The sequence below is a fragment of the Leptopilina boulardi genome, unplaced genomic scaffold (genome assembly GCF_019393585.1).
Source record: "Leptopilina boulardi isolate dan_hultmark-lab unplaced genomic scaffold, ZJU_Lbou_2.1 LbouV2_367, whole genome shotgun sequence".
Lineage (NCBI taxonomy): Eukaryota > Metazoa > Arthropoda > Insecta > Hymenoptera > Figitidae > Leptopilina > Leptopilina boulardi.
Genome location: NW_026137937.1, coordinates 288,859 through 311,245, shown reverse-complemented (window position 1 = coordinate 311,245; position 22,387 = coordinate 288,859). Strand labels below are relative to the sequence as shown.

The window sequence follows — 22,387 nt, the reverse complement described above, 5'->3', positions numbered from 1 at the left end:
ACCATGCCGGTGTTTAATTACGGCGAGCTACGGATATTTCTACTTGGGTCGTTTCTCTTTGTAATTTATTGAATACGATGTTTATGTAATGAACGTAAAATTTTCGAATTACACTGCAAAAAGAAGTATCTTCTTTTAAGATGTTTTGGTCGCCTTTTTAAGATGTTTTTTACAACTTGCTTCTAAGTTATCAAAAACATCTTAAAATGCATTAGTTTCTTAAGATATAAGATAGATAGGAAGATACTTTTGGTAACTTGCTTCCAATGTGTCTTATAATAAGATACTTCTTTTTGCAATGTAGTAGGAAAAATAGTAATTTCTTATCATATCAAAAATTGACTACTGTCGCGATACTGTTACAAGCATTGCGCCAGTAGTGAACTCTGTAAATATCTGTCAGGGTATATATAATATAAATATAGGGGGAAAATAAAGAAAAAGTTGTAAGCGAAAAAAATGAATTCATAAAATTTGTTACCTGTCTTTAAATTATTATTTCCACTTTTATTTTTATTAAATACAGTACAATTTATTGAATAAGTAAAAAATTACATTAAAATGAAATTTAATGTACATGATTAATTATTACAATAATAAATCAAAGTGAAGAAATGAATTTATCCTTTGATAGACGTATTATAGTGGATAATATATGATAATAAATAAAACTAATAAGCAGATCAAATAAAATTTTTCAGTATATTCGACATAGTTCTTAGAGTTTAAATATGAATTTAAACTTTTGCGCGGTTTGTACTGTAACGCCATCTAAAAGGAGTGTTTCAGTGATTGTTGCCCCCTCTGTTGGTTCAGCTTCGTTCATTTCTACGTTATATATACAGTTCAATGTTTCTTTTCGAGCATTGATGTGAGCCGAGTACATATTTTTAGGGTTTCCTTACCATGACAACCGTTTTCATAGAAACCGATTTTATTAAAACTTTTACCATATCAACCAACCTGCTTCTCTTACTGATTTTTGAGTTTAAAACTTCAATTGACGATTAAATGAAATTCGCAAAGATTTTAATGATACGACATGCAGATCATTAAAAAATTCAATAAAAGAAATAAAATTAAAATTTATTTTTCAATACTAATTTGCCAAGGTTAATAAATACAATAAAAAATCTACTATAATCAATAAAAAGAAATACCAATTATTCGCACGGAAAATTGCCAAATGCATCGAAACAGTTACGGGACAAATAACAGTTTCATTTCTACGTTTCTATGAAAAATTAATGAAACTCCCACGCGATGATCAAGTAAGTCGAATATATACGCAAAGATTTCCTATACGATTCTGTATATATATATATATATATATATATAAATGAAATGCGCAACCATAGGGGAATTCACGCTCTGTATGGCGTAATATTACATCTTCGTGTTCGACTAATTACTTTGTGCTTTATAAAAATTGCTTTGGTCAGTTACTGGGCAGTTACTGTCGAAGATGCATCGACGACAGATGATTGCTTTTTCCCTATTAAGTTTGGGCGGTTTGGCCGCTATTTCAGCCGAGCCAATAAATCGCAATTCACGTTACAATTATCAATTGTCAACTGATTGTAGGAGTAATTATTCCTCTGATTGTGGTGCAAGTAACACAATAAATTCTATTGTAACCGCAAACAACAATAGTGCGGTTTTCAAGAATGATGAAGAGCAAGTTCTATCGAATGGAGAAAACACTTATATTGAAGAAGGTAGGAAGATTAAAATATTGTATAGATGGAATATGTGCATTGTTATAAAGTATATATAGCAATTTCGCGAGTGAATTGCTGTGGTTTTATATATATATATATAAATATATTATTGAGAGGTGATTTTTAAAGACTATTAAATTCAATGTTACGTCTCGCGCAATGTGAGAAATAGTGCGATAAATTTCAGTGGTAAAAAGTGATTTTATTTATATATAGACAAATGAAGAGATATTTTCTATTTTTAGAATTGAAATTTTTTATGTAGATTAAATGTGCTAGTTGTGGTGCGATTCTAGTCAAGGCGCCTTTGAAATAGAAAATTCCACATTTTTTTTGTAAAAAGTCTATTTACGACTTATTAAACTAAAAGCTTATGCACGGAGAAAAATAGTTATATTAGCTAAAATTTAGTTACTTTAGCTAACCCCAATTGCTATTATATAGATAGCCATTATTGTTAGCTAATACAGCTAATAATTAGCTTTTCATACACTGAGAAAAAAAATTTAGTGTTTGCAACAAAAATTGTTTGGTTAGGCAATTTTGGTTCTTGTAACCAAATTTTAGTTGGCTGATACAAAGTCGTAGAGTTATCTCAACCAAACATTTGGTAAGGCCAACAAAATTATTTGGTTGGACATTTTTAAATTCCAACTAAAATTTGGTTACGACAAGAAAATAATTTGTTTAACACAACAAAATAGTTTGGTCTAAAAAACCAAATGATCGTTTGTTGTCCTAACCAAAATTTAGTTGCGACAACCAAATAATTTGATTCGCTCTCAGCTCATAGCTTAAGAGAACAGTTAGTTTAAATCTCTCACAAGGATGGGTAGTCCAGTGGTCAGAACTCCCGATTTTCAGTTTTAAAACAGAGGTTCGATCTTAGACGGTAATGAGATTTTTCAAAGTCCACAAATATTTCAATTGGATAAATATAAATTCAATATTAAATTGATAATAAATAAATAGTGAAATAAATAAAAAAGATAAAAATAAAAGAAATAAGGTAGAATAAAATTTTTAATTTTACAAAAAAAAACTGTTTGTTTGACCAACCAAACATTTTTGTTGACCTAAGAAAAAAAATTTGGTTGAGCTAACTAAACATTTTGTTATGCCAACAAAAAACACTCAACCAAATTTTTTGGTTGACTCAAACAAATAGTTTGGTTGCTTAAATACCAACAAAATTTTTTTGTTGGCTTAACCAAATTTTGGTTGCTCTAAATAAACATTTTTCTCAGTGTAGCTAACATGTTTTGCAGTGGTCGCTAAATATTAGCTACCAGAGATAAAAAATTCACTATTCATATAATAGCAAACTCATTTTTCTCCGTGTGTTATTCAGATAATAAAACAAAATTAAAACATTACAAAAATTCACTATTTAAACAAATAAGAAACTAAAATGAATAACGTAATTTTCTATTACGGCGCGTTTGCATCAACTTCTGTGATTCAATTGCGGTGACTAAAATTGCGTGTATTTTGAGGATACTTTGCTCAATGTAATTGAAGTCAATGAAAATCATAAAAGTGTTTCAATTACGGTGAGGGGGGGAAATTTGATCACAATTAATTAAATTATAATAATTGTTTAAATTTAAATTTACATCTTTATTAGTAGTTGTATCAAGAAAATGTTTCATTGAGTGTAAAATTTTTCTAGAAACAGAACAGAAAATATCAATATTTTCCTAACTCTTAAATAAAATAAAAGATTTAATAAGAAAAATTGATATTAGATGTTTTTTTAAATTATAAAAGTAGAATATAATGAAAATATAAAATTTTGTTACTAATGTTTTAATGTTTAAATAGTAGTTTTTGAGTAATAATTGAGTAAAATAGCTGTGAACTGAGCGTTTAATGAGATGTTTAATAGAAAATTAACTGTCTGACCAAACAGGAATATTTTCACTTACAGCAAAGAATCAAAATTGTAATTTACTTTGATGATTATTTGTCTGACTAAATCGGATTATTTCTACTTATTTTCAAAACTCAAAATTGTAATTTACTATGATACGTCTGACTAAACTTATCCATTTCTACTTCAGGCAAGATTAAAAATTTTATTTTTACTTTGGCGATTAATTGTCTGACCAAAAATAGCTATTTCTACTTGAATAAAAAAATGGAATTTACTTTAACTCTTAACTGTCTGATTGAAAATGTCTATTTCTACTTGAAAAACTCAAAAATAGAATATACTTGACACTTAATTTTCTGACTGAACGAGATTATTTCTATTTACATAATTACAAAACTAAAAATTTTAATTTGCTTAGTGATTGCTGCCTGACTAAACAGAAATATTTCCACTTAATAGCAAAACTAAAAATTGTAAATATTTTTTTTTTAAATTTTATTTCTTAATTTTAATTTATTATTTAATTTATAAATTAATTTTTTGCAATAATTTAAAATAAATTTATTAATTTACCATTAACCATATATGCACAACAAAATGTATGTCCAATTGAATTGATTGATGCCGAAGCAGCATAAGTCAATTTTTTTCGAAAATAACTTTTTTATTGAAAATTTTTCTTTCGATAAAACCCCACAATCTGCTAAAATATTGTAGAGCTTACTAACTAATATTAATTACATAAAAATAAACTTAAAATTGTTTTAATTTATAATTATTTAATTAATAATAGACTATCTTCTCATAAACTTAATTAATTTCAAATTAAAACGTAAAAATTCGTAAGTAGAAAAGAAAGAAATATGTGAAAGGTAAAACTAATTGTAAGTCCATTTAATCGTCATTAGCTTTATCGATATTTGTTGAATTCTATAAAATTGACTTAATATCTGATCAACCATCTTCTCTTCTATACTTGCGATAGTAATTACTTGTATTACCTACACCAGTGATAATTAATTGAATGTCATTAATTAGCAGTAATTAAATGATAATAATTTTTTTAAAAAAATTATTAGTTAATTTACTTTAATTGACAGTAATTAAGTTCTATTTATATATAAAAAATAATTACAATTGTTTTTTTAACAAAAAATTTTTGTGTTATTTAAAATAAAAAGTTACTGATAACTATAATCTTTTTAAAAAGTTACCAATAAATATTTTTATTTCAAGTTTAAAAAATTCAGAGGTTAAAAATAATAAATTTGATAAAAGTTTTTATCCAATATTTTTTTTTATCGTTACGCAAGATGTTTTAATTATATACAAAAGAAAGATTTGATAAAATGCGCAATTATACTTTTCAGTGCACACTGTAATTTCTCGTTATTCTACTTACAAATATCAAAACTAAATTGGCTACAATTAAAGTATAATCCAAATAATTGTTAGATGATGTTTCTCTACTTAATGTATTTATTCATATATGGTATGATATAATTTAATTGAAAAGTATGTTATTTTTATACAATCTCTTTTTAGTAACCAGATAAAAGTAAAAATTAATTAATTATTTTAATAATAATAATAAAGTAATTAATGCAGAACATTTTTATGTATAGTTATACCTTTTTTTATACCTTTTTTTTATTCGACTATAACTTTTTGCTTGGAGTTTCAAATTTGTTTTTTTTTACAGTATTCAAATATTGATTTTTGTCATTAATAATTTCTAGGGAGAGGAAAAAAGAAGAAGGGATATGGAAAAATGTTTATGATGATGGCGGGTGTCGCAAAAGCAACATTACTCTATGCAATGATACATGTCGTTGGTGCCTTGGCTACAAAAGCTCTGATAGTTGCAAAAGTAGCTTTAGCCATTGCAACTGCAGTTGCTTTAAAAAAAGCTTTAGGTAAGAATCGTAATTAATTTTTAATCTCAGCAATTACAAAAAAAAAATTGCCATCACTCATATCGAATTCCATCAATAGAAAATTCATCAATTTCCATTCACATTCTTTGTACAATACGATATAGAAGTAAATAAAGTTGGTTTATATTTAAAATAAACAAATTATCCGATATTTTAATACCAGCAATAAACACTTCAACTTTTATAAGAGGCGATAAATTTCACGCGTATATGCACAACTGTAAATCTAATTTTGTCTCTTTTCGAAGTGGTATATATTTATATATAAGAAAAAAAAATTTTTTTTCTATTTTTATAATATTTTTGCTATCGTAAAATTATTTCTCTCTCTCTCTATATATATATATATATATAATATAACGTTATGTATCAAGTGTCCTCGTTCCGCTTCAAACCCTTTTTAAACTGTACTCGGCTACCCGCTGTGATTTTAACAAGATTACTTTTCACAAAACTGTTACATGAATTTGTCCGCAATTTAATTTCAATAATAATTTCTAGTGACCGGATTGTATTAATTTCTTTATATGTGTATACATAAATATATAATAAAATATATAAATAAAGCTTTTAAAACTAACTGTGTGTGAGAAAATTAGACTTTAACAGATACTGACATATGGATACAAACAATAAAAAAAAAAACCATATCAATGTCTTTAGAAATTAAAAAATGAAATTTATGGAATTTTCTAAATAATATAAGTTCTTTAGGTGTGGCTAATTGTATAAAAAAAAGACTTTGATTTCAAAAGTAGCAGTTATGAATTACCTACAAAACATATTCCATCGTTTCATTTCAACAGAATCATCATAATTAATTTTTATTTTGATATTATTTTAATTTATAAACTGATGAAATTATAAATTAAAAATTTAGTACACAATAATAATATTATTAATAAATGGTCTAATTATTCTAGAATTAAAAAAATATTAGAGAAGCAGGCGCATGGCGCCTCCATTACAGGGTTTCGTGGCCTGCTAAGGTAACATTTACCACAGTAACGACTGCTATGGTAACAGTTATCATGGTAACGGTTGCTGTGATAACTGTTACCATGGCAACAATACGAGTGTACGACAGACGGACGGACACAAAAACGAAACTAGAAGACTTTCGGGTGTAACGTTTGTAATTAAAGAATCAATTTTAGCTCGCCGAGCCAAGGTTCGATGATTCAAAAACAAAAATAATAACAGGGTTAATTACAAACAACAACAAATTATTTATTTGCACGATATATTTACAAATGTCAAAAAGATATCGTAGGTAACTGGTGAATCGAGGAAGTCGGTTTCTAGCAATGATTGTTGGCTTCTATCGGGTTACGTTCAGCCGCGGAATCAGAAAATATCGGCATCAATCTGGGTAACGTCGCTTTATTTGAGCTATGAATTACTGATATCGGCTTCAATCTAAATATAATGAACCGTGAAATCTATCGCTATACTGGAGTTACGTTACTTTACATTGCTTTACTATACATGGTGTTACGTTACTTTACACTATATTACATTAAACGGATTTGCTGTTCAACGGGTAAAACCACGTTGAACGAGAGTCATACTCTCTACGATAATATTCGGAGTAAAACTCCTGAAGTAAGATTCCTCGTGGTAAAACCTCTTATCTTGCTGGGTAAGACCCTCAACGACTCTGTGAAGCACGATAGTGACGATTCTCTGCGGGAGCGCAGCTTATATAGCTGATCGGTGGATTGGGCGCATGCGAGAGAGCTCAGCGATGCAGCTCGCGCGGCATAATCGAGTACTACGTCGGTGTATTCTGCGGTCGGTAATATATTTATTGACATATGATAATATTTAGTATATAAATATTTACCCGCGCATTTTCAAACTAATGTTACACGGGCCTGAGCCACGAAACCCTAAAAATAAAAATTTGTGAATTTTTTACACCGCGAAAATATGTACTGGAGATAAAATAATTTTTCTTTTAGAACATCCTGAGAAAACATCTTATGAAATTGTGAAACATCCACATCATTCGTATATTAATACGCACAGTACGAGCGTCGATTATGATCATCATGGAAGTCCTGATGACACCGGTGGTTATCGAAGAAGAAGGAGAAGAAGAGCTCGATAATTTTAATAATTTTTTTGTAAAATTTTTCAAAAATTCTCAAAACAAGTACAAAACTTCTCGTAAAATATTTCTCATCTAAAAAAAAAAAAACAGAAATGCAACAAATAAAGAAGCAATCGTTCATTTTATTTTAATTTGTTTCTTCAAGAACAGGTTATTTACGATGAAAATTTTTTTTTTAAAGTGAGTAGAATTTGTGATTTTTTTTATTAATTTCTATTTATTGGCATTAAGTAGAGCAAATATGTCTAAAAATTATTTCTAAAGGCACTGGGAAGATATTTAAATAAATCAGATTAGGGAATAATATTATGTAAGAATGGTCGAGAATTTTTTGTAAATAATTATTATATATTTTATAAAATATTAACAATTTCTAACACCATACACTGAAAAAAAAATATGTTTGATTCAAATAATCGGTTACTTGATTATTATTGTTAAATAAATATTTCTATCAAATCAAATATTTATTATATGATTCAATTAAATTCAAATATATTAGGTAAATATTTATTCACCCATATGGAAGGATTTTTAGAAAAATTCCGGAAATGTCTTCTGGATTTATTTGAGAAAAGTTATTTATTGGATCGAATTTCCGGAAATCTTTCCACATGGGCAAATATTTATTTGATAATAGTCAAGTAATAAATTTTTTAAATCAATTAAAAAGTACACGAAACAGAACCCCTACTACAATCTTAACTAACCTTGTGTGTAAAATAATTAATATAATTAACTATTTTTTTTACATATTTTAAATACAGAAGAAAATAAAAAGCGATATTGAAGTGAGTTTTCTCCCTCCTAATTTTTAAGTTTTTAACGGTTTTTGATTGTTGCTTGTTAGAACGCAGTACGACAACTATATTAATAAAAAATACGCAGCATTTTTCTACAGTATATGATACAATGTTGAAAACAAATTACATACTACAAAAACACGCCCGTATATGGTAATAAAATAAAGATTTACAATTTAACGACATATCTGGAACATTCGACGTTTCCAGTATTTATTTATATATATATAAGAAGAATTTCCTCCTGACATACAGAATTATAGTTGCGATGAAGAAAAGGAGCGGAATATATATAACTTTTCTCTCGAATGAAATATATACTGTTTATAATGTCTAGGGGAATCTTCATCGTAAATATCGTTTGTGCGCTTCTTCTGTGTAACCTTACCTGGGATATATGTATATATCTTTAAATCTATCTCCTATTCACTCTGCGTTAAGTTTGCTTTTATATATATATATATTTATATACTTAGGTCAATCTCATTACAGGAAAAACGGAGCTGAACTGGCGCATAATAACTAAATCGAGATAAGAGAAATTATTTGTTTATGTGGCATAAAAAGCATTATAATAGAAGAAGCAGGAAATATTGACCGTTGCATTTTCCTTCATATAATAGGAAGGAAGAAACAACATATTTTTCCCTTGCCTTGCTTTTATTTTTCAAATTGCATTTTAACTCATATATAGTTACTTGCATTTATTGAAATTTTTCACAATTATCTACTGAAATTTATTTCCTTCAGGTAAAATTTTTAAGTTAAAATTGAATTATAGTAAATAAATTTCTTTTTAAAATTAAAAAGTACAATAAATTTAAGAAACAGAAATTAAATTAGAATTTACAACTAAAATTAATAAATTAAAATATTTTTTAAATTACAATTCAGTTAGTTCGAGGCTAATTTTTTTTTCATTTTTTTAGGGTTACGTACCCGAAGGGGGAACCCTACTAATGAGACTAGTGAAGCAAGGCATGTACCCCCCCCCTAGCGGCCACACGAATTTATCTAGAAGGCTGAAATTTGGTACACATATGTATTTTGGCGTGTAGATTACAGGAAAAATATATAGCGAATCTCATAGGAATTGATTATTATCATAGCGTTGTTAAGGAAAAACTATGAATTTTTCCGAAAAATTCCTAAATATGACTATGTACCCCCCCCCTGGTGGTCACATTTTTTCACATAGAGAGCTCAAATTTGGTACACTTATGTATTTTTACGTGAAAATTACAGGAAAAATATAGCGAACATGATTCGTATCGATTTACATAGCGTTGTCAAGCAAAAATCAAAAATTTTGAAAAAAAAGCGTTTAAGGCCAGGTCCAAATGAGGCAGCGCCATCTACATTGAAACTAAAATTTTGGAAAATTTTCAACAGCCTTTTCTTGAAAACAAGAAGGTAAAATGCTTTTTCCTTTATGGATAATTGATTATTGGCAAGATATACACCAGCTAAAACTTTTTTTGAGTTAAAATAATAAAAAAAATTTCATGTCAATAAATTAAATATGAGCACTTTTTTCACAAAAACTGTAACAGTACTTTCTCAGAAATTACAATCAAAAATGCAATTTCCATTTGGAAAATTAATAAACGCTAAAAAATACACGACCTAAGATTTACCAATCACGAAAATAACAAAAAAAAATGTATTTTAACATAACATATTTTACTCATTATGACAGCCGTTTGGCAGGTTATATATGTCACCAGACGTTTCGCAGTTTAGCCGAAAGGAGGAGATTGGCGCTGTTGCTAACCACCTGAAATACATAATCTACCAAAGGGCTGTCACAATCAGTAAAGCAGTATCAATATGTTAAATATTTAATAAAATTTTTTTGTTATTTTCGTGATTAGTAAATCTTAGGTCGTGTATTTTTTAGCGTTTATTAATTTTCCAAATGGAAATTGCATTTTTGATTCTAATTACTGAGAAAGTACTGTTACAGTTTTTGATCATATTGTTTTTAAGGAAAACTCATATTTTTAGAAAAAATCATTGATTTTTCGAATGAAAAGAGAAGAAAATTTTATCTCAAGGGATTCAAATTTATACATTTTTACGTATTTTTACGTGTAGATTACAAAAAAAATATAGCGAGAACGATTGGAGTTGATGATCATAGCGTTTTCAAAAAAAAAACTGATAATTTTCGATATATGTGACTATGTTTCTATCTATGTGTTTTCATGCTCACATTACAGGGAAAATTAAGCAAATTTGGAATTTTTCCACCTGCCTTCACACTTTAACTTCCTTAAATTTTAGGTTTAAGGGTACGGAACCCTCGGTTTTACACTGAAAAAACTGAACTCAGAATGATGCGTGTAGGCGGCTCATTTTGATGTGCAACAAAAATGAACCTGGAAAACCAATTAAATTAGCTTGAAAATTATAGAAGTTATGAGATAATAATAATTAATTAATTAATAATAATTTTATTATGGAGTTAATTTTCAATATACCATATTTATTTATTCCACTTAATCCGAATTACAGAGAAACAAATTTACTATCATATTATATTAATATTTGTATATTTCAATAATCTTATTATGGTCTTATTTTCATCGACGTGATTCAACTTTTGAACCACCTGCAAATGGTTTAATTTACTTAGAAACTAATAATAATGTAATACACTTTTTTTTTATTAAAACATCTACTCTACTCATATTGAAACTAAAATTAGGGAAAATAATTGGTAGGGTAAAGGAACCAATAAATTGTTAAGGAAATACCAACTGCAGGGATGTCAGAACAAATGTTTCCCACTTGTGGAGTTGTTGACATTAGAAGAGAGGGGAGACGCTAATAAAATTTGATTTTCCAGGTGTGAGATACTCGTTTACTCTACACAATCTCTGTCGGCATTGAACATCTGTCGATTAACTACATCATTTTTTATTATTATTATTATTATTTATTTCTAATAAAATAAATATAAATAAATAAATGTAATAAGACAATTTTTTTTTTATCACAATTTGTCAATGAAATAAAAGTACTTTCTAATAACGATATATAAGGATGTACATAACTATCCTTATATTCTTTATTTATTTTTAATTCCACAAAACAATATTTATTTAATTTTATTGTCTCGAAATTAAAAACAAAATTCAAAATGGCGGACCCAATATGGCGCCCAAGAATTTAAAAATTGACCAGTTTTCCATGAAAATGGTTCCTTTAAGGTTTTTGGGGTCGCTGAATCCAAATTTGAGGTCAGATTTAACAAATTCAAAATTTGTATTCATAGATCTCAAAAACCCCCGAGTACCGAATTTTGAACGAATCAAATCAATTTCAAAATTTTCTGCCATATTTGGTCCGACATTTTGAATTTTTTCAATTTGACCTCAAATTTGGGTTCAGCGACCCCAAAAAACCCCTTAGTACCGAATTTTGGAATGAATCGAATCAATTTAAAATTTTTCCGCCATATTGGGTGCGCCATTTTGAATTTTTTAAATCTGACCTCAAATTTGGATTTTGCGACTCCAAAAACCCTAAAGGAAACATTTTTATGCCTTTAGTTTATTAAATAATAATTGCACTTTGCTTATTAAAATTAAACGTCAATTTAATAAGGGAAATTCACAAAGGACGATTTTTTAAAAATTAATTAAATAGATCAACATTTCTGTTGGAATATTAAATGGTGGGTTATTATTTTACCACTACCTTGATTAGAGAAGATTGATATGCACAATGCATAATGACTAATCAAAATTTATATGCATAATTTTTCCACCTGGCGACACTGGGGAACAGTTGTTATATTGGAAGTAACCAAATGTCAGTCGAACAAGGTGGTTGTGCACAATGAAGTTTGTGAGTGTGTATTTTATTACTTACTTTTTGTCGAAAGAAATCTTAGGAGTATCATTGGAAAATAGTTATTATAATGGATTAATAAATTATCTACAAGAGGAATCTAAAGTGCATCAAGTAGTTTTTGTACTTAACAATCAACTCAATAATACAGATTCAATAATGAATTCTCTTATAAAATCAGTCACTACGAATTTTCCATCATTAATTATGACTTATGATATATTTAATAGCACAAGTATTAAAAAAAAATTCAATAAATTTAATTATCTATCCAGACATTCGACATTGTTTGTTTTTTACAATGAAACTAAGAAATATGAACAGTTACTAAAGAAATATTTCATGGCACCAAATCCAAGATTATTAATTATAAATCCTTTTCTTTTAAGTCCCAAGTATCTTAACGATACTTTGCATTCTTTTTGGAAAAATAAGTATTTAGATATTACTTTATTGTCCCACAATCAACAAAGAAAAGTGATGTTCAACAAAAGTCAATTATACGAGGTACCTGAAATAAGTCTAATAAATCCTTTTACTAATGAATTTTTCTCAGGGAAAGTGTCATCTGACAGTCAATGGTTTCCAAATAAATTACACGATCTAAATGGATACGAACTAAAATTCTTTAATTTAACACCAATCTATATGAGTGAAAATAACGAAATGAAAATTAAAAGAATGGGAATTCTACAACATAAAATGAATTTTAAATATTTATTTGTAAACCAATGGTTTAATGATTATGCTGTTATTCCATCGATTGTTGCAATTGACATAGATTTATATGATGATAAGCAATTAAAAATTCTCAAATATGATTTTTATAAATTTGTTATTCCAAAAAAAATAAAACATTCTAACGGCATAATTTTGACAGAAGAATTTTGGTACTTGGTCTTGGGAACAATTGTCATGATTGTCATTATTCGATTGACATCGTTTTGTATGAGATTCGAAAAAAGCGCATGGCAAATATTAAACATCAGTAAAATCATAATTGGATTGCCTCCTTATCGGGAACCAAAAAAACAGTTGGAAAGAATAATTTTTGGTTCATTATTGATAACATGCATCGTCTATTCAAGTTATTTTTATTTAGTAATAATAGACGTCACCTGGAGATCAGAATCTGATGAAATATCAAATCTCAAAGAACTTGCTAATTCACCTTTAATGACAATTATGCCGTGGGAAGCTCTGCTTAAATTTAGAGAAAAAACAGCTCCTCCCTATTATAAGCAAATAGGCCAAAAGGCCGAGCACAAAAGTGATGCAGGATGGAAATATGATTGTTTGAGATACTTGGTTAAACATCAGAACATATCTTGTCTTATCCCTAATGCTGAAAATATTGTCAATGACTTTGCAACTAAAAAAGAGATAAATGTTAAAATACTACAGGAAATTACACATCAAGATTTAACCTGCTTGAAAATGGATTATAACACACCTTATAATGATCAGTTCAATAAAATAATTCGAAGTGCCTTTGAGTTTGGATTAATGGAAGATTTTCATCTTTCTGCAGTACCAAGAACCAAAATTTCAAAGCCAGAAATAATTAAGAAAGAAATACTTATTTTTGTACTATCGAATGTATTAGCTATTGGATATTTTCTTTCTCTGATCGCTTTTCTGTTTGAAATTCTGAAAGGAAAATTGAAACTCAAACTAGGTAAGAATAGTTTATATTTTAATTTAATTCACATTACTATATAAAGAATAAAATTAGTTTTTAGATCCCATGCAGAAATTGACCCACTTTGACCTATTTAAAATAGAGATATTCAAAACCTTAGCAGTTTTCCCTGCTTCAAAAAATGTAAACCAATTGAATTTTTAAAATTAAATTTTTTCAAAAAATTATTTCCATACATTTTTTGTAGAGAACTTTTTTGGGATAACATCGAGGCAATAACTGATCGGAATAATTTCTAAACGGAATATGTCTCTATTAAATTTATAAAATTTGTTCACTAATAATAATTGTCAATTTATCATCCAATTAAGAAAAAAAAATTCACACTATAGTAGAAATATTTTTTAACTTAGTTGTATAAAAAAAATTAATCAATTGTTTAAAATATAATTATAAAATTTTTATTCTTGTTAAAAATTGCAGATCATTCACCTGAATTGAAGCTATTAAAAATTTGTTCGAGGAAAAAGTGTAGTAAAAATAAGGAAAATAATAAATTAAAAAGGCGAATTTTCAAGTGAAAAAAATAAATAAAAAACCAACGAAACAATTCTGTCGTCCTGATTTAAAAATACACTATCTACATTTGTCGCTTTGACTCACTTTTGTGTGTTGATACTACTGAATAACGACCTAAGCGACAAATGTAGATAGTGGATAATAAATGAAATTGTTTGTAAGTGTGAAAATTTTTCGTGATGTTAATTGTATACGTCAAGTGACGCAATACAGTGCTCATGTCTATTTTCTTCATTAATATTAGTAATAATATTCGTCAATAATTAACAAAATTACCTATGCAATTTGTGTTCCTTTTGCATTCCTGATAAATAATTACAAAGACACTTACAAGGAACATTACCCAGGTGTATACACAGAAAAAAGCTGATGTTATTTTTGTTGCGGGTAATTTTCTCCAATACTAAAACCTACACTTTGTTTTTCCTGTGTACCTCACCGATTTCGTTCATCTTGTGATTTGTTGTAGTTCTTTAAAAAATCGCTCTTGAAAACTACAGCAAACTGGGGGAAATTTATTTCATTGAAAATAATCAAATTCTAAATTATGTTATAATACAAAATACATTCTATCCGTTGAAAAAGGTGGTTGTATATAATGAATTTTGTGAGTGCTTTTGTTACTTACTTTGTCTGGAAGGAAATTGTCAAAAAAATTAAAAAAAACTTAATTATTAATTCAGGACAATCGACATCATTTGTTCTCCACAATAAAACTAACAATTATGAGCAGGTACTTTTTCACCAGAATTAAAATTAAAATTTATCTTTCCAAACAATAAAAGTAATAAAGGATAATAATAGAAAATATGAATTTTTGAAAGAACAAATTCGAAGGAATTAAGAAATGATAAAACTGCTAATGCTACTTGCAGATTCTACATGATAACATATTTTCAAATTATACCTCAAAGTAATCTGCAAATGATTATTAATTTATTTATATATCGGTATTAAACAAGAATAAAACAGAAGATAACTTAAGTATAGGTAAATTTTAAACAGATAATAAATAATATATAAAATAAATATTGTGTATATATTTATAAAAATCGTCTTTATAAAAACGTTTTTTTTTTTTTTTAATAGGAAATCAAAGAAATACAAATAAGTAACAATAATTTTGGATGTAGCCGATGAATCAACCACCACTTATATTAATTCTAAAAAATTCTTAAATAATATCAATAATCAATTAATAAATTAAACAAAATCATTGACTATAATATTATTAAATTCTTCAAAATTCAAATTCTCAATTTTACAATTCGATCAAATGAAAAATTATCAATTTACAAAAGAAAAAATTGATCTAAAATCGTTAATAATAAAATCCTTAACTACCGTAAATATTCAATTTATTGATTATTTACGACTAAATAAATAAATAAATAAAATTGGTTAGAAATTGATACTTATAATTTAAAGATGAAAGTCTTCGCAGGCAAGTTATATGAACAATATAATATTATTCACATTTCTTGAGAAAATGGCGGTTAATTGCATCAATTTGAGTCAAACTAGAAGTTGAATATTGTACTAGAAAAATAATTTCAAGAGTGTGTTATTGCTTCAAGGGCTCGTTGCCAACCTCCGCCTCCACCGTAACCACCACCGCCGCCGCCACCACCACCTCCATGATGTTCAGACGCTGTGGCATAAATGACTTCATGTCCACCACCACCGCTTGAGACCAGCTTCTTCAATCCAATGATGGCGCTTAATACGAGAGCAATTTTTGCCGTTAATAATGCAGTTCCTGCGAGGAATGCTATTTTCCCGAATGCCAACTGTGCCAGTACACCTGTAAAAAATAAAAGATAAAATTATGTCGGTTGTAAATTGTATGCTCCAAATAGAAAGTATACGGAAAACAAAGGTGAGAAAAAACTGGGTTACTGTATCATAAACAACAATCGTGAAATTGTTCCATTATTCATTAGATAATTTCACAGTAGTAGGATTACTTAATCGTTGTTGACACTTTTATATATATTTTTATATTAGCATAAACTTTTGCGATCTCGATTATTTATTGTGATGAATTTTATTCAAATTTTTTTTGTGAAAGAAAATGACAATTTGTTTTACTTATTATTTCAAATTTACTTTCCCAATCTTATCTTTTGAATTTCCCTTATAAGATTGTATTTTTAATTTACTTTTCAAATTCGTATTTCAAAATTTATATTCTTGAGTTTTGAATTAAACATTTCAGTTTAGTTTCTGAAACTGACGTTTGAACTTGATTTTTAAATTTACATTTTATATTTATAGTATTTTTTCTGAATCTTTCTTTTGAACAACCATTTTAAAATCTACTTTATAGTTCAAATTATACCTATACTACACTGAAAAAAATTTGCTTCGCATTAATGACTATTAACCATAGCAACTTTAAATCTAGTCAGCGTAACCAAGCATCCTAGTCAATTCAGTTATGTAGCTTGGTGAATATTGTCAAAGTCGATTTAGTAGAATTGACCCCTTGTTTCCTAGTTATATTAACTAAGTTGTTTGGTTAATATCGCATGTATCTATAGTCAATTTTGCTAAAGTTTAATTAGTCAAAGTGATTATAGCCAATGTAACTATTCTGATAAGCTTCCCTAGTCATTCCGACTAATTGTCAAAATCAACTATTAATTTTTTTAAGACCTTTATTTCTAAAATGGACAGAAATTTTATTTTTTTGACCAACCTGTATGTTTTTAGGACCCAAATGATGCAAGATAAAAAAATATAATCTTGTTTAATAATTTAAATTTAAGTGGATCAAAATTGTGGCTGGTGCCTCTCCTTAAATAATCAAAGTATTAAGGTATTAGTCGCGCGCCGGCTCTAACCAAAAGTTTGTCTTGAGTCTGACTCAGTCTGTGCTTAGCAAGAGGTATAGTTCTGAGTCAAACTTTTTGAAGGGTACAGGTAAGTTTCACTCAGAGCGCCGCGTTCTCGCACGTGTAGAACTAAAGTTTTGATCGCGGCAACGTCGCAATCTGAATGTACCAGTGCTACTGAATGTTGGAGTCACAAAAAGTGTTTAGCTTCTTTAAAAGCTATTTTTGAATTATTTATGATTAATAATTATGTATATAAATGCTTAAACTTTTTAAAAGTATGAGACTTACTAAGAATAATTAATAATTAAAGATGTGAATATTATTAAAAAAAATTCAAGTATGCTTCTTTGAAAAATAATTTTTAATTATTTATAATTAATATTTACATCAATAATGTATTATAAATTGGTTTATAAAGTAAAAAATAAATATTTCATCAAAAAATGTTTTTATTTCTTAACTGTTGAAATATAACCAACCAATTTAACGTTTCTCATTCTTATTTTTCTTAAAATATATGATTTAATTTAAAAAATTGAGAAATATTTAATACTAATCTATGTTGTGAAATTTTAAATATATTATTTTTTTATTCTACTCTATGAGATATTCTTACTTTCTTACTGTGTACTTTGCATGATTTTGAATTTTGTATGCATTCGCGCGCTACAGCGTTGCCAAGTGTACTGCTTTCCAGCAGTGGAACTTCATATAATTTAAAATTTTGTTAACTTTCTCCTAATATATTTATAGTTTGGTACGGTCAAAAAATTTCAGTTTTTTTGTATGCATTCGTTTCATGAGAATGTATTATGTGGTAGTTTTATTTTAAAATCTGACGACTGGTTTTTATTTAAATAATTATAAAGCAAATTCCTTACATGCATTAGGTGCTCCGTCCATGTAAAAAGTATCAACTTTGAAATGATATTTTAAAGCTTAGGAACGGTCAAAATCGATGGGAATGGTCTTATTTTGTAGATAATTATGTCAGAAACACTCATGCAAAATTTAAAAAATATCTGACGAAAATGATTTTACGCGACTAATACCTTAATGAAGTTATATTTAATTTATATATCAAAGTATTTTAATTAATTCAAATTGTTTCCAACAGTAAATTGTGAAGTATTATTTTAATATAAAAATGAATTAAAATAAAATTCAACTTTACTTTATAATTAAAATTGTATTTAATAACTCAAATTGTAATTATTAATTAAAATAATTTATACGAATGCACATCTAATTATTACACGCAAACTTGATTATTACGTATGATTATACATAAATACAGTGATGATTTATCACGAGCGCAGCACACGTGGGTATGCACTTACCTGCCATGGCAAGTCCTCCCATCATCAAAGCAGCTCCATACCCCTTCCCCTTCTTTTTCCCACGCCCTGTAAATAGCAGAAAAAAATATGAAATTCCGATTAGAAAATATTCCATCGAGATATTAGGACAATCAGTTTCAACAACAACAAAAAAGAAAACAAATTTTTATCTCAGAACAATGAAGGTTTTTTTTTTTTTTTTAATTTTATTATCTTGAAAAAATGCCCTTAAGATCAAGAACAAAAGACCTAACAAGTATCCCTAACAACACATACCTTCAAAGGTATCACCAGGGATCGTGAGACGAACACTCCTAGACGAAAGATAATCATGGAATTTCTGATCAAGCTCCTGATCAAGACTCCTCTCGGTGGTATTATTATCCGTTCCCTCGTCACTACTAGTATTACTGCTACTACTACTACTACTACTACTGCTACCACTATTACTATTACTATTACTACTACTCTTTACATTTGAATCTTTTGCTATCGAGATATAATCATTGATCACATAAACGGTATCGTCCTTGATCGCCGAGTCAAGGACCTCAAGGGCCCTTCTCTTGAAACAATCGAATGGATTCTTCTCGATGGTACACTTTTCGAAAAATTTCCCATAGTCGCTTCGACCTTGAGATAGGTCAATAACGACAAGGAGGTGAAGAAGGCCAATTAGGCAAATTCCACGTAACCTCGTCATCGGCCACTCTCAAGGTTCACTAATCCTTTTTTTTAAAAAATCCAAATTCAGAAAACTGAATTAAAAAACTACACAATATTTGGATATCACCCTTTTTGTTATTATTTGAGGGATCACTATTATTATTATTATTATTTTTTTTTAAGATGATAGGGGAGAGAAAAAAAACTTGAAACTAGAACTCTATTCTACTCTATTCCATTCGAACTGCTGTCGACTAATCAAACTGGACTCGTGCAACTCGCTTCTTATATAGTTGATAGCTATGAGAGCGAGTACGTTTAAATATCTCCTTCCATATCGACTTGGCATATCCTGCCATATAACACGCGTTGTATAAGTCGCGCCTAATATACACGCGCTGTTTAACGCCCCCGACACGAAAAACAAAACATAGACGGCCCGCATCTGAACCAAAACAATAGCGTGTTAGCCCGGTAAGTAAGTATCCCTCGACCCTCATGCCAAACGGGCCTTAAAAAGCTTTTGCGGAAGAAGCCCCGCATTGCACTCTTGGCAAATATGCGGAAAATAGTCGTCAATTTTCCATATTACTCATTTATAAATTATAATATCCTATATATATATATGTGTGCGCTAGTCAATTTTTATTTTGAATGTAAATTGTTTCTATTATGCGATATTGTTTAGATTATGAGAGAGCATACACAATAAGTTGTTGATATTACACACGATATGGTTTTGATTTTCATCTGCGCGATCAACAACCCCGATATAAAACAACTTTTCCGTTCTCATCTAGAGAAACATTCAATATGCAAACCATTGTCTTTATTACATTATCAAAATATTCAATAAAAATTAATTTTTATTTTAATTAAAAAGAAATAATTTTAATCAAAGTAAATTTAAAAGAAACATAACTTATAATTATTTGGATCATAGGTCTATTACATCATAGTGCGTCACAGATTATAAATTAATTCAAATATAAAATTTGATATCTATTTTAATAGATATTTTTTTCATATTTTTCCAGCTTTCATATATCTAAATAGAAAATTCTATTGCTTAGTATTAACTAAATTAAGAATTAAAGAATTTCATTCAAAATTTGGGAAATTTCTATAAATTTATACAAAAATTGAAAATTTTTGTAAATTTGATGTTAGATTTACAAAATTTAAAATGGCGAACCCAATATGGCGGAAAAATTTAAAATTGATTCGATTTGTTAAAAATTCGATACTATGAAGGTTTTTAGAGTCTCTGAATCGAAATTTGAGATCAGATTTAAAAAATTCAAAATGGCGGCCCTAATATGGCGATCCAATATGACAAAAAAATTTTAAAATTAATTCAATTCGTTCAAAATTCAGTACTTCGCAGTTTTCGGGGTCGTTGAATCAAAAAAGATAAGATTTAAAAAATTCAAAATGGCGGACTCAATATGGCGCATTAACGACTGAAATGTTTCTCAAATGTAACTTATTAAAACATTTTTGTGTTGTATTGTCCTTGGCATTAGTTCCAAAACATGAAGAATTGACTAAAAAAATAGAAAATAACGAAATTTCTAAATTATTGTAAAAGAAAATCTAATATAGTTTTCTTGGTAACAATTTAAAAAATATTTCCTTTATGTGAAAGTAGAGTATAAAATAGTAACTAATTTTGTATTAAACATTGTAGTGTACAGTTTAGTATAATATAAAAAGAATCAAGTGCAATATAAAAGTAAAAAAAGTAGTAAACATGCAATATCATTCAAGACAATCGAGCATCCCTTTAATGCCAATTTTTATGATGAAGCACTTATTATAATTTGGCATTTTCTCTTTATTTTTCACAAGCATCACGAAACTTTGGAAATGCAAAAAATAAATCAAGAAAGAAATATATATATATATATATATATATATATATATATATATATATATATATATATATTTACCTCAGAGCGAAATAAATAACTTATTTGTTTCGAATAAATTTTATTTGTGCCAAATAAAAATTTCACTTGCGCTAAATAAATATAGTTATTTAGCTATATGAGACAAATTTTTATTTAATTCAAATAAATTATAACATTTGAATTGAATAAAAAATTTTTCTAGGTGTATAAATATGGAATGTTTGCATTTATTATTAGTGTTACAACCACAATTAGGAATTTAAGTACGCTGGGAAAAGTAGGATAACTGAAGATAATTTTGTTTAAAATGAAACTGGATCGTATATTTGAAACTTATCACCAGTAAAAATGTAAATTCATTAAAATATTTTATATATTTTTTTTTGTTTTCTATTTCATATTTATATGTAAGTCAATTTTAATTTTATGTCTTCATTTGTTTATGTAGTTTTACAGTATTTACAATTGAAGTTCCTTTATTGAATTTATTATTTTTTAGTGGGAAACGAAAATATTTATACACATTATATGTATTGAAATTTTCTCCTCTATATATCAATTTATTTTTATGTCTTTATTTGTATTTATAGTTACAATCTTTTTTTTGTTGAATTCATTTTTGTTTTCAGTAGAACAAACAGTTTAGTCAGACATTTCTTTTTAGTAATTTTTACGATAATCGATATAGTTGTATGTTTTTACAGTCATTATAGTACAATATTTCTTGTGTATTTATTCACAGTTTAGAATAAATCGATTTTCAGTAGAAACGGAACAGTTTAGTCAGACATTTAGATAGTGAAATTTTTTAGTCAATGACAACATGAAAATGAAGCAATATATTTCTGTTATTAGAAAAAAATATTAAAAATTGTGAATTTAAAAAGTATGAAACATTTTATTTAAATCACAAAAATTATGTAAATAATAATTTTTTGTATTAAATAGCAAACAACTATTTTCTAAGTGAATGGTTTTTAAATTTTGAACTACCTTAACTCTGTGGTTTAAAATATAATTAAAAATATCTATTCGTTTTTAAGAACTTATAAACTCACTTACTTTTGAAATAGAAAATATTCTCTTTGAAAGTCAA

The 22,387-nt window shown here is 27.5% G+C and overlaps 3 protein-coding genes across 3 annotated transcripts; 2 read left to right on the top strand and 1 right to left on the bottom strand.

The window, feature by feature from the left end:
* The first annotated feature begins 1,431 nt into the window (after positions 1 to 1,431).
* Positions 1,432 to 7,775, top strand: LOC127286990 (uncharacterized). The gene is made up of 3 exons (XM_051313664.1): positions 1,432 to 1,718; positions 5,337 to 5,513; positions 7,499 to 7,775. Exons 1-3 carry the CDS (start codon positions 1,466 to 1,468, stop codon positions 7,645 to 7,647), a joined length of 579 nt encoding a protein of 192 aa, XP_051169621.1. The 5' UTR covers positions 1,432 to 1,465; the 3' UTR covers positions 7,648 to 7,775.
* A 4,507-nt stretch (positions 7,776 to 12,282) lies between these two features.
* LOC127286993 (uncharacterized) lies at positions 12,283 to 15,461 on the top strand. The gene is made up of 2 exons (XM_051313668.1): positions 12,283 to 13,989; positions 14,437 to 15,461. The coding sequence occupies exons 1-2, from the start codon at positions 12,300 to 12,302 to the stop codon at positions 14,532 to 14,534; spliced, it is 1,788 nt and encodes a 595-aa protein (XP_051169625.1). The 5' UTR covers positions 12,283 to 12,299; the 3' UTR covers positions 14,535 to 15,461.
* An 89-nt stretch (positions 15,462 to 15,550) lies between these two features.
* LOC127286991 (uncharacterized) lies at positions 15,551 to 19,677 on the bottom strand. Its single transcript, XM_051313665.1, has 3 exons — positions 18,989 to 19,677; positions 18,713 to 18,778; positions 15,551 to 16,336 (listed from the first exon to the last, which is right to left on the bottom strand). The coding sequence occupies exons 1-3, from the start codon at positions 19,413 to 19,415 to the stop codon at positions 16,086 to 16,088; spliced, it is 744 nt and encodes a 247-aa protein (XP_051169622.1). The 5' UTR covers positions 19,416 to 19,677; the 3' UTR covers positions 15,551 to 16,085.
* Positions 19,678 to 22,387: the final 2,710 nt, after the last annotated feature.